The following is a 12,064-nucleotide window of genomic DNA, read 5'->3' as shown; positions in this document are numbered from 1 at the left end:
CAAAGAAAAGAGTAAATAAATTTGGGCAAAACTATCAAAATTATCTTTTAAATGTAAAAGTATCGTATAAATTTTCGATACAGTACACTAAAGTTTTTATAAAATAAACAAATACATCGAAGCAATCAATATAATGACGTCATTAATATATTCGACATCGTCTCCAGCACATCACTAGAGTAATATTACACACACTTGACGCCTTTCATCATAACATATCTGTTGCGTTTGCATCATGTTGGAATATATATTCAAAAAACTTGAAGACCCAAGATTCCCTCTACTAGGGCCGAACATTCGTGCCCTGAAATTTTGGGGCTTAATCCTACCAACGCAAACATTAAAGAAATTGTTATATATTTTCTTACATTTAACTGTTATAATTTTCACAGCAACTGAATATGCTGAGATTTGGTTCGTCAAAGACGATATGAATTTACTTTTGACAAACGTTAAAATAACCTTATTAGCAACGGTCAGTGTTAGCAAAGTGACCAGCTTTCTGATATATCAAGAGAAATGGAACAACATTATTGACTACGTGAATAGAGCTGATATGATTCAAAGAAATCGGGACGTTCTTAAAGATTCTATTATAGAGAGATACACGAAATACAGCAGAAAAATAACGCTTAGTTATATCCTCTTGATGTACACAACTGTTGTTTTCGTTATCAGCCAACCGATTTACAAATACGTCTTCTCTGAAACTTATAGGGAGAACATCAAAAATGGCACGGAAAACTACGCTCAAGTTGTAAGTTCTTGGGTACCCATCGACAAAAATACTGTTAAGGGCCACATAATCGCTTGCTTTTATCAGAGCTATGCTGCGATTTATGGGGGTGGATGGATAACTTCATTTGATACTAATGCCATTGTTATAATGGTGTTCTTTAAGGGGGAACTTGAAATGTTGAGGATTGATAGCAGTAACATCTTCGGATCAGCTGATTTTGTTTTGAGTCATGAAGAATTTCAATTGCGTTTGAAAAATTGTTATAAACGTCACGTGGAATTAATAAAGTAAGTTTTATCTTTTCTATATATTTTTAATTACAATGAGATGTTTACTTAACAGATTAACAGACAATAAAGATACAAAACATCTTAGTGTTGCAATAAAAACGTCGTAAAAGCGTCAGAGATATAGCTTACGATTCAACTTTCAATTGTTTCGGTCCACACTACAAATGTTACCAAATGTTGAATAAATTAGGTACTTAAAACGAAATGTATTTAAGCTCCGATGAAAAATAAAATAAGTAACAATAGTGTAAATAATAAAACGAGCAAAGCTGATTTCTATGGGAGATTTCCATTTATATATAATAAGTTTGACATGTCTCGTACTGAACATAGACAGCCTATAAATTAATATGTGAAGCAAAAATGTTGTATTTTTTTAACGAAAATAATATTTTATCAAAGAAGGAATAAGAAATTTGACACATCTCAAGCTGAAAAAGAAGTGCTATTCTTTTTATATAACTTGTATCAGAAAACAAAAATTTAATAAAAAATCCATTACCTATTTTTCCATTTCCACAAATTTAAGAATATAGGTAGGTACACACATTATATAAGTTGGCACTTTTGAGCACTTTTTGTAGACACTAACTCTTATTAAGAAAGTTGAGAATTATTGCTGCAATTACTAAAATAGCTTCAAATTTATACTAATAATATTGACCAAAAGTATACCAAAGGCATATTGTACTGATTTAATTTTACAAGATAATATTTAAAGATTTGGAAACATAACACCTACAAACTTTCTTTGAAAGTCATGCCAGCGTGTTTCAATTTCGACTCAAAGTAAATTGAATCATCTGCTTTTCACTATTCATGCATTTAGCATGTTCATTCAGGTAGTCTGAAGATTGTCCTAACATTGAACTAGACGAAAGTAAAAGTCAACACGGAACTCTCAACAAATTGCTACAACAAATAAAATTTAAAACTGTATACATTTTAAAACAAATATGCTTATGCCCCATTACTTAAAAACAGTATATCGTACGTCAAACAATAATCAATGGTCGTAACGTCACAAGAACAAAACAAATCCATAACATAACATTTAATCATCACATTTACATTAACAGCCTGTAAATTTCCCACTGCTGGACGAAGGCCTCTTCTCTTTGAGAAGGTTAGAAGTTTCCACGACGCCGGTCCAATGCGGGTTGTTGGGATCATATGTGGCAAAATTTCATTAAAATTAGACACATGCATAACTCGTAATAATCGGTTAAGATGCACGCGTTCGGACCACTGGGCCATCTCGGCTTGTACAGTTTAATCATTTAAAAGTAATCAATAGTAAATATATAACAAAACGCGTCTAACATAATAACATCCTTCAAATGAATTCATCTATTTTTAACATAGCGTACATACAAAAAAGCTTATGAAGAAACCATCACACAATAGTATGAGTAAATTTGCCACATGTGTAACCACCTATCTGTACTATAGCAGCGTCATGAATAAGCCTCTACAATCCAAACCGTCTCCTTAAATAAACGAGACATTAGCCCAACGATTCACAAAATATTACATACCACATAATTAATAATAATAATAAATGCGGGCACGAAACTAATCAGGATGATCTCTAAACGTAATTAATAATCACTGTGTTAGTATACTCTCAAGCTACGTAATAGTTTACGCTGTAATTAGTTAAAGAAAACGAAGTTTCCAATTTACTTTATCGTCGTGAACGTTGACTTAACGAAATATTTAGTTGTTCTAATTAAATCTCGCTTTTAGTTAGAACTGCCGAAGATATGATTATACGTCATACCGATAACCTTTTCTTAATTAATTCAAACTCAACGAAAACACCTCATAACATCAAGAGAAACTTTAAATGTTAAAATAAACCGAACATAAATCTAATGAACTTCGAATTTCTCACATCTGTAGAAGTCATAAACTTAGTCAAAGGAAATTTATCACTCAAATGTACACTTCCACAGTTACTGTGCAAGTTAAATTGACTCTTAACTCCTTTTAACATTTCGAACGTATATCGCATAATCTTTGCCCCAAAAATGATCTTTATCTGATCGCAATACGCGACATATTCCCATGGATGTCTTGATAAATTCCGTTTTAAATTAATTTTATTTGATGCGTCAGTCCGTTAATTATTTTGTTGTGTAAAATTCGCGTCGTTTTGCGGTTCGTTTCATGTAATAATATGCAATGTAATTAATATAAAGGATTTTTATACTGTTTTTCATTCAAACATTATATTCAATAATGTCAAGCCTTCAACCAGAAATTATGTAAAATGTTCAAATTATAAAATGAAAGAAAGATGGAGCGCGTAGATAATTAAGCACAAAAGCGAATTGGTAGTAAGAAACGTAGCGTCTTTTTTTAAAAAATCCAATCTATATTAATATTATAAATGTAAACGTAACTCTGTTTGTCTATCTATCTCTCTTTCACGACCAATCCAAAGAACCGAATTTAATGAATTTTGGTATGAAACAAACTTGAACTACAAGAAAGGATGTAGACGTCTTTTGCCTGACACATGATAGCCAACATCCTAAAAGAAAAAAGCAAATCCGCGAACGAGTACATACTAGTAATTAATAATTAAAGGGACAGTATTGGACAGGAACGTACTACTGGGAATATCCATTTGCCTTCAATTTTGTTTTCGTTTCTGCCTGTTTTCGTTACTTCACTATAGTGTTCCATCTCAGGTGGCACATCTTATTTGTGGTAGAGTTTTGTTTGATCAGCTATTCCACCATCGAACAGCTAGTATTCTTGTGTTTGTAGTTTTTATATTAAGTGAGACAGTGTAACTACAGGCACAAGGGATCATATTAGTTTCCAAAGTTGGTGGCATATTTGTGATGCAAGGAATGGTTAATATTTCTTAAAGCACTATTGTAGGCACTTATGACCATTTACCCTCTGATTGACATATTATAGCCATTCGTGTATCAGAAAAAATCAATTAAATTTCTTAACGTTCTTCGAAGTTATGCCTTTTATTTAAGTGATAATTTTGATTATTACGGTATAGTTCATATCTATATAATTATTCCTGCATCGGATTATATCGTTGTATTTAAACGATGTGGATTATAAGATGCTAATAGTTTCACATTATTCTTAACTTATATAAAACATTATGTAACATTATTTTAAGCATCTACTTATTACAGCAATAAATTTACCTACCAACCCAAAATTTCTAGTCTCAAATATTTTGCCAGCAATTAATCTCAATTTTTGGTCCATTAGTTTGAGTCTCAGTAGAAAATCATCTTTGTTATCATCATCATCATCATCATGTTTACATATCCTAGATTATTCGTCTATAGGTAGAATGGATGAACGAAAAAAACCCCGAAATAATCCACAACGATAGCAGAAGAACAAACAAGTCACTTTGATCGCGAGACTTTATCCTCAACATTTTTACCTTCTCTGCTAATTCCTTAAAAGCCCCCTGTCAAATAAAGATTAGTAACAAATCCTCGGGAAGCAACTTATTTCAGGAATGTCTTGCGATTATCGGACATCTATGTTATATACGCTTCTTTTCTTTTAAGCGAACGGCGAAATTCCAAATTTATTTTAATCTTTATGACAGTGGAAATTTTTATCGAAGTACCTCCTTTTTATATTTTAAAACCTTCTATTTTATATTTTATTCAACTTCAACAGCTTATTCCTAAGAGTGAAGTTTCTTAAGGGTGATTATACAGTTATGCACATCTTCTCAGGTCTATCTAAAAAGTGGTATTTGATTTGATAACTTTATAGAATCAAATAAAAAAAAAAATATAAAGACAGTTTAACTATAGTATTATTAAATAATTTTATGTATCGCGCTGTTGTGGAGCTGAGATGGCCCAGTAGTTAGAACGCGTGCATCTTAACCGATGATTGCGGGTTCAAACCCAGGCAAGCACCACTATATATATGTATTTAATTTGTGTTTATTAATCTCGTGCTCGGCGGTGGAGGGAACCATCGTGAACAAACCTGCATGTATTTAATTTCATCGAAATTCTGCCACATGTGCATTCCACCAACCCGCATTGGAACAGCGTCGTGGAATACGTTCCAACCCTCTCCTTAATGGAAGAGAAGCCTCATTTCAGCTGTGGAAAATGTACAGACTGTTGTTACTTTCGTTTATTTTAAATAATTTTAATCTTTAACTGATATTAGTCATAGGTCATTATTACCAAAACAAAACAAAAACTTATATTAATAAGTGCGTAAATATATTTTTTCTTGGTAAGGAAAACAGACAGAATGACAGAAACATTGACGAGATAATCTTTACTAATATTTTATTAATGTGAAAGTAACTCTGTCTGTCGTTCCTTCACGACCAAACCAATGAATCGAATTCGATAAAATTTGCTGTGAAGCCAACTCTTACTTTAATGAAGGATGGACCCCGAAAACTTGAAAGAATCCGCGGGGGACAAATAGTTTAACATATTCGCAATCAAAACGGGTATCATAATGACAGTTGCAGCCAGTAGTCGGATTGGAAATTACGTAAAACGCATAAAATGTCATCTTTTCTCTAGCATTTCCGATCGTATCTTAACACGTTTATTGAGACTTTTATTCATTTATCGGTAAGGAAGGCCTTGAGCATGGATGTGGATGGATACAGAGGTAGTGGACGACCAAGGAAACGATGGATGGATTGTGTGAAAGACGATATGGCTAGAAAGAATGTCACCCTAAACAAAATTGGGATAAGGGCATTAGGATGATGATGATGATTCATTTATCAGTTTCATCTATATTTTTTTGAGGTATTTAAATTTATGAATCACTATTGATTGTGTAAAGCCTAACAAATATCTTGTTTAAATTTCGTATAAAATCGCTCGAAAATTTTGCGGCTTTGCAAGCTACATAATATTTAATAAATAATTTTAAACGCAATTATTAATATTAGACGTGCAGCGAATGTCACACCGTCCACTGTTATTATCTGCATAATAATTGCATAACGCGTTCCATAATTATGAATGAAATACAATTATTTCTATACAGTTCTAATGATTTTCTAGCAATTATGGATCTCTTTTAATTATGTATTATGTGCTTCATGAATTGATTTCATACTATAGTAACATGCAAGCAAGCAATTTTTCAATTTTTTTATGGTTTAAGTTGGCGGACGAGCATATGGGCTACCTGATGGTAAGTGGTCACCATCACCCATAGACAATGACGCTGTAAGAAATATTAACTATCATCAATGTGCCACATATACATTATTGGTACATATATAATATAGGTACCAATAATGTTACAAAAAGGTTGTCTGCTTTGAGCCTATGTAAACAATTCGTTACGACAGCAGCGTTTATAATTTCCCACACACATTTTTTTATATATTTTTTGATGGTTTACATAAAAAAGACTCGGTATATTTTTTTATTACATAAAAACGAAACGCTTATGTTCGAACACGCTCCAACACTACTCGCCATTGAACATAATACATCAAACGGATTGGGTTATTGCTATCGGAGCAATTGTCTTGTTGTTTATATATTCACAACAATGAATTCAAAAATACGTTATTTTACTTAGTAAACTCGTGGATCTGTATAGACTTTTGATGGGGCCAATTCTCAGACAATTCGATATATGAGGATTGTTTATCCCGGGGACAAAGTTAAAGTAGAAAATCCACCTTTTTATGTTATAGGTGGCAAAGCTGAAGGCTCACCTGATGGAAAGTGCCACCACTCATGGACATCCGCAACACCGGGGTCTTACAGGTGCATTGCCGGCCTTTAAGGAAAGAGTACGCTCTTTTCTTGAAGGTCCTCAAATCAAATCGATTCGGAAAAACCGCCAGCGTAATTTAGTTCCCAAAAGTCGTTGTGGTAAGTGTCTTAAAAATCGCGCTGTTGTGGATTTATTTACTTACCAAATAGCGAACGGTAAGAAGCAGTCACCTATAAAAATATCTCACAGCGTCAATGTGCCAGTGGATGTTTCTAACAGGGCCAATACCTATCGGCCTCTTAACATCAGGTGAGTCAATCGCATGTCCGCCTACCGATATCATAATAGAAGACTTATATAAACTATATGTGTTATAAAGATATAGACGAATACTGTTGATAATAAAAATAATACTCAAACATCATTCTTCCATACAACATCATATAGAAATTCTAAAATACAGCACTTTGACGACTGGGGGTCATTTTTCTGAAATATTTTTCTAGTTGTAGCTTTGTACAGTGACTTCAAAAATGGAGATCGGTTGAGGGAAAACATATCCGACTATATGTTTTTCCTAGACTATATTTTCTTTGCTGCTTTGCTATGTTAACTTGCTTCATTTGCAAGACTAGGGCTCCGTATTTTTAGTGCCGGATGTTTCACGTGCCATTGTTGATTTTTACAGCGGACTCTGTTTGAGTGTTTGGTTAGCTATACTTCTTTGAAAAAAATCTCTATTTTTGTCCGTCAAATTTATATGACCATTCTTTTAGAAAATTACGATTTTTATCTAAAATTAAATACATTTTGTTAATATAAATTAGGTTTTGCGTTAATAAACGTGCTTGTTCTCGCTATTGGATAAATAAATGCCACGTCTATTTAGTTTCTTACTTTTAACGCAGTAGATCTTGAAGAAACTGGGTCCAAATGTGAATTCAATAGTTGGACACATAAAAAGTGATTTGTAAGAAATTTTCAGTTAAATCCCAGCGTTTTTAAAGTTAGCAGAGCTCAGATAACTAACTCTTAACTAAGCATGTTTGCTTATTTAAATTAAAAATAAATAAAATGTTCCAAAATGTAGATAAAGCTGATTTTAAAACAAGTCTTGAATTAGTCGTGCTTCTCTGTGAATACATATAGGATCATTAAATTTAGTCACACAGCTGTTATTTTCAGTATAATTTATTAGGCATTCTCTAGAGATCTAATTATTGACTGTACTTAAAATCAATATTGGTATCAGCTTATTATCTTAACTTGTAAGACTTTTTTAAAAATATTTTTGCCCAAAATTCGGTATGATCTAACCTATATCTAGTTTGTTTTCTTCTTCTTCTATATGAAAATTAAAATACTTGTAACTAATGAACACACTATACAAATATTTCGCAGAAGTTTCCAGAGATTTCTTTACACTTTTTACTTTCAGCGTTGATTTCTAAATGAAATGCACACATAAATTAGGCACTTGAAACATCAGACTCCGTAACTCCATTCGTACTCCTTGCATGCAACAAATACGACTGGCAACAAAAAAAAATACACCAAAAAGATTTTTCTTTTATATTTCGCTTCAAGATTCGGGAATATCGTATATAAACAAAGTCGTTACTTGATACAGGACTTTTATATTACAATAGATATAAAAATGTCATAAAATGAACCTAGCTTGAAGATGTTTTGTATTTTTCTCGGGTTCAAGGGTATGCGCTTCATAAACTAGAGGATATCATGATTTATTAGAAACTAGAGGTCTCGGAATTCCGTTATATGAAAATGATAAAGCTGATCCGGTATTTATGGACTATTCAAAACCCGACAGTATTGCTGCCTTCGCATATTTTGGTCTCAAGTTAAATAGCATAGTCTTATCAGAAGTATTGTATGAATTTGTGAAAATGATTATAATAATAGTTAAGTCAAATTTGAAATATTTGTTAATTCAAGAATGAATCTTTATTTTTTAATTATTATTAATATTTCATCCAAATATTACTTAAATTAAATAACTTATGTAAATAAATTAATTCTAATTTTATGGATAAAAACTATATAAAATTTTGTTTTACAAGACCAAGATCAATAATTTTATTGAATGATAAAAATTTGGTGTCTCAGGAGCAAGTGGTAACCGACGCATATAAGAAATGTTAATCATTCCTTATAAAGCCAATACGTCAATCTTGGGTACTAAAGTGTTATGTCCCTTGTACACCGTTATAATAATGGCTCACTAGAAGATCTGGTGAATTGTGGTACTTATCCAGACGGGCTTTTCTTTACAAAGCCCTATCACTAAGTCAAGTTTTGCTTGTATTGCTTCAATTATGTAACGATATCTTACGACTACGTCAGCAACAGCCTGTAAATTCCCACTGCTGGGCTAAAGGCCTCCTCTCCCTTTGAGGAGAAGGTTTGGAACATATTTCATCACGCTGTTCCAATGCGGGTTGGTGGAATACACATGTGGCAGAATTTCTATGAAATTTGTCACATGCAGGTTTCCTCACGATGTTTTCCTTTACCGCTGAGCACGAGATGAATTATAAAGACAAATTAAGCACATGAATCAGCGGTGCTCGCCTGGGTTTGAACCCGCAATCATCGGTTAAGATGCACGCGTTCTAACCACTGTGCCATCTCGACTCAACTGGGCCATCTCGACTCTCACGACTAATATACCAATAAATACTTTCAGGTTCATTCGTCTCTTCGATTCTTGTCTATCGCCAATAATGTTTCTGTACGTGATCGTTTGTTCAATAATGCTCTGTGCAACAGCTTATCAAATTACTGTGAGTATACACATCAAATGCTATAATAATTACCAAGTGAAATTACAATTACAGTTTCCAATACTTCGATACAGTTTGAAATACAAATCAAGCTGATTGAATGCTATTTGAATCATTTATAAAATTGTTATTAACTTATCAATGTAAATTATCATTCGGGCCATCCTGATCATCAAATTAATATTCTTTATTGGTTTCAAATATATTCATTTCAATAACTGATTATTATATAATAATCGGAATCGATTTACTAAATTAAAACATATGATTATAACATCAAGATTTTTTGCGTTCGATTCGAATTTAAGTAATATAAGGTTCCAAGTATGAACACTATTGAAGTTTTAGTAACCTCATTGCTATTTGGACGACCTTCGAGGTCAAGTCGTACAACGGGTTTCATGGGTACGCCACTCTGAGGTGCCGGGTTCGAGTCCCGGTCGAATCGATATAGAAAAAGTTCATTAGTTTTCTATGTTGTGTTATGTCTATTGTTATGGATGTTTGTGATACCGTCGTTACTTCTGATTTTTCATAACACTTTAGCTCCTTACATTGGGATCAGAGTAATGTACATGATTTTGTCCAATATTTATATTTATTTGCTTTTAGATCGAAACAAGTACAATGCAGAGATTCATCACAGTTGAATATTTGATATTTGGCGTAGCACAACTCTTTATGTATTGTTGGCACAGCAATGATGTTCTATACGTGGTACGTAATTAAACCTACTTTATAATTTGTGACATTGTCCTTTTTTACACGCAGTAAAAACTTTTTTACGCGTTGAACCCATATAAGGCCTTGTGATGATTCACTGGTGGTTCCTTTCAGCACACTGAAATACCTAATAATAAAGAGTACCTATTCCGTCTCTTGGGGGCATCGTGTGATCGCTATATTGTTTAGTATCTTTGCCAAAATCGTAATCAAGATTACATTTAATTGGATTATATGTATGATACTTAATTAAATATAAACATCATCACTCGTTCTGAATTCATCATCAGATCGGATGATGACATCTTCTCGATTAGACGAAATGATATAGACAACTTCCATAGTCGTATATTAATGATGACAGATAAAAAATGATTTATTCATTTATTTATTAATTAATATATCATCAATAAATCATTTATATTTTTCAAACATCTCGCTGGTCTAATGGCTTCGTTATAGAGCCACAGATTATAAGTCCCTAGGTACACAACTTAGGTTTTTCGGTCGAGTAATTTTCAGTATGAACGTAAAGATGTTGGTCTGCTCTTGAAGTTTCCGTTCGTGTTGGATTTATCGCAGGGAAAAGTGAGTCTGTCTGTCTGTGTAAAACAGCACACACACATATATGATCTACAGAATTCCTTCCATTGCTATTAAAAATATATAATTATATTGGTTATGTTCCTGTTTAAAGGGTCAGTGGGTAATGTTACTACAGGCACTAGTGACATTACAACTTTTTTCTCAAGGTTGGTACATATACACTGTAAATGGAATAAATGATTGAATGATGAAGATTATCATTTCCCTTCCCTTTATGTATTTAAAAAGAAAAAAATGTCAACCCTTTCTACAATATTTTTTTATTATTATTTTAAGTGATCATTTGACAGTGTAGATGATAAAAGTGTATTTATTTCTAGAGTAGAGATTCGTCACTCGGTCCGTATGAAAGCATTTGGTGGACGAGAAATGTCTCAGAGCAAAAAGATATTAATATCTTGGTCGACCAGTTCAACCGAGTTATAGTGTTTAGCGCTGGACCGTTCACTAATATCACTGTTGCCACCTTCATAAGCGTGAGTGAGACTGAATTTATGTACATTGAAAATTATACTCTATTACTAAAAACATAAAAGCTAAAATAATAACTGCACTTGGATTTATTGACACAGTTAATATTTTTGGCACCAAAATTTCCAAGTTGATTTTCAAACTGCATATATTTTATAGAATTTCAATTGTGTATTTAAATTACAGATTCTGAAAGGGGCATACAGTTACTATACACTCCTGAGTCAGTCTCAACAGGATTAGTTTGGGAGTAAATAAGGGTATTCGCAGTTTCCAAGCAGATTGTGCTTAGCAAACATTTAGCGTATAATAACTTTGCACGATTCAAACTATTAGGATTTGGTAAATTAGCAACAATTGTTACTTAAGCTTATTATTGTAGTCAGTTTAAAACTTAGTGAATTGAATTTGGATTCATAAATCATCTTTAAATGAAACGTTTTCGTTATTGTCATATTATTTATTTACTGATTTAGAATGGAAATAATACTTTTTGAATTTGCTTTTGTCTCTTGAAGAGAAGACATCTTAACTTTATTTTACAGCAAGAGATTCCAGCTATATAACCTATGTTTGTCTTATTCTATAAAAAGTCTACAAATTAAAAAATAAAGATTGTTTTTGTAATAGGAATATTTTAAATGGAAAAGCTAATTGTTTCCAAATTTTGCAATTTTGGATCTACATTATTATGAATAGATTTTGATTTC

At 32.4% G+C, this 12,064-nt stretch overlaps 1 protein-coding gene across 1 annotated transcript; it reads left to right on the top strand.

Moving 5' to 3' along the window:
- Positions 1–235: 235 nt before the first annotated feature.
- On the top strand, positions 236–11,597 carry LOC124539382 (odorant receptor Or2-like). Its single transcript, XM_047116770.1, has 5 exons — positions 236–1,026; positions 9,458–9,554; positions 10,167–10,271; positions 11,204–11,359; positions 11,541–11,597. Exons 1-5 carry the CDS (start codon positions 236–238, stop codon positions 11,595–11,597), a joined length of 1,206 nt encoding a protein of 401 aa, XP_046972726.1.
- The last annotated feature ends 467 nt before the right edge of the window (positions 11,598–12,064 follow it).

The sequence above is a fragment of the Vanessa cardui genome, chromosome 22 (genome assembly GCF_905220365.1).
Source record: "Vanessa cardui chromosome 22, ilVanCard2.1, whole genome shotgun sequence".
Lineage (NCBI taxonomy): Eukaryota > Metazoa > Arthropoda > Insecta > Lepidoptera > Nymphalidae > Vanessa > Vanessa cardui.
This window is presented reverse-complemented; position numbering and strand designations above follow the sequence as displayed.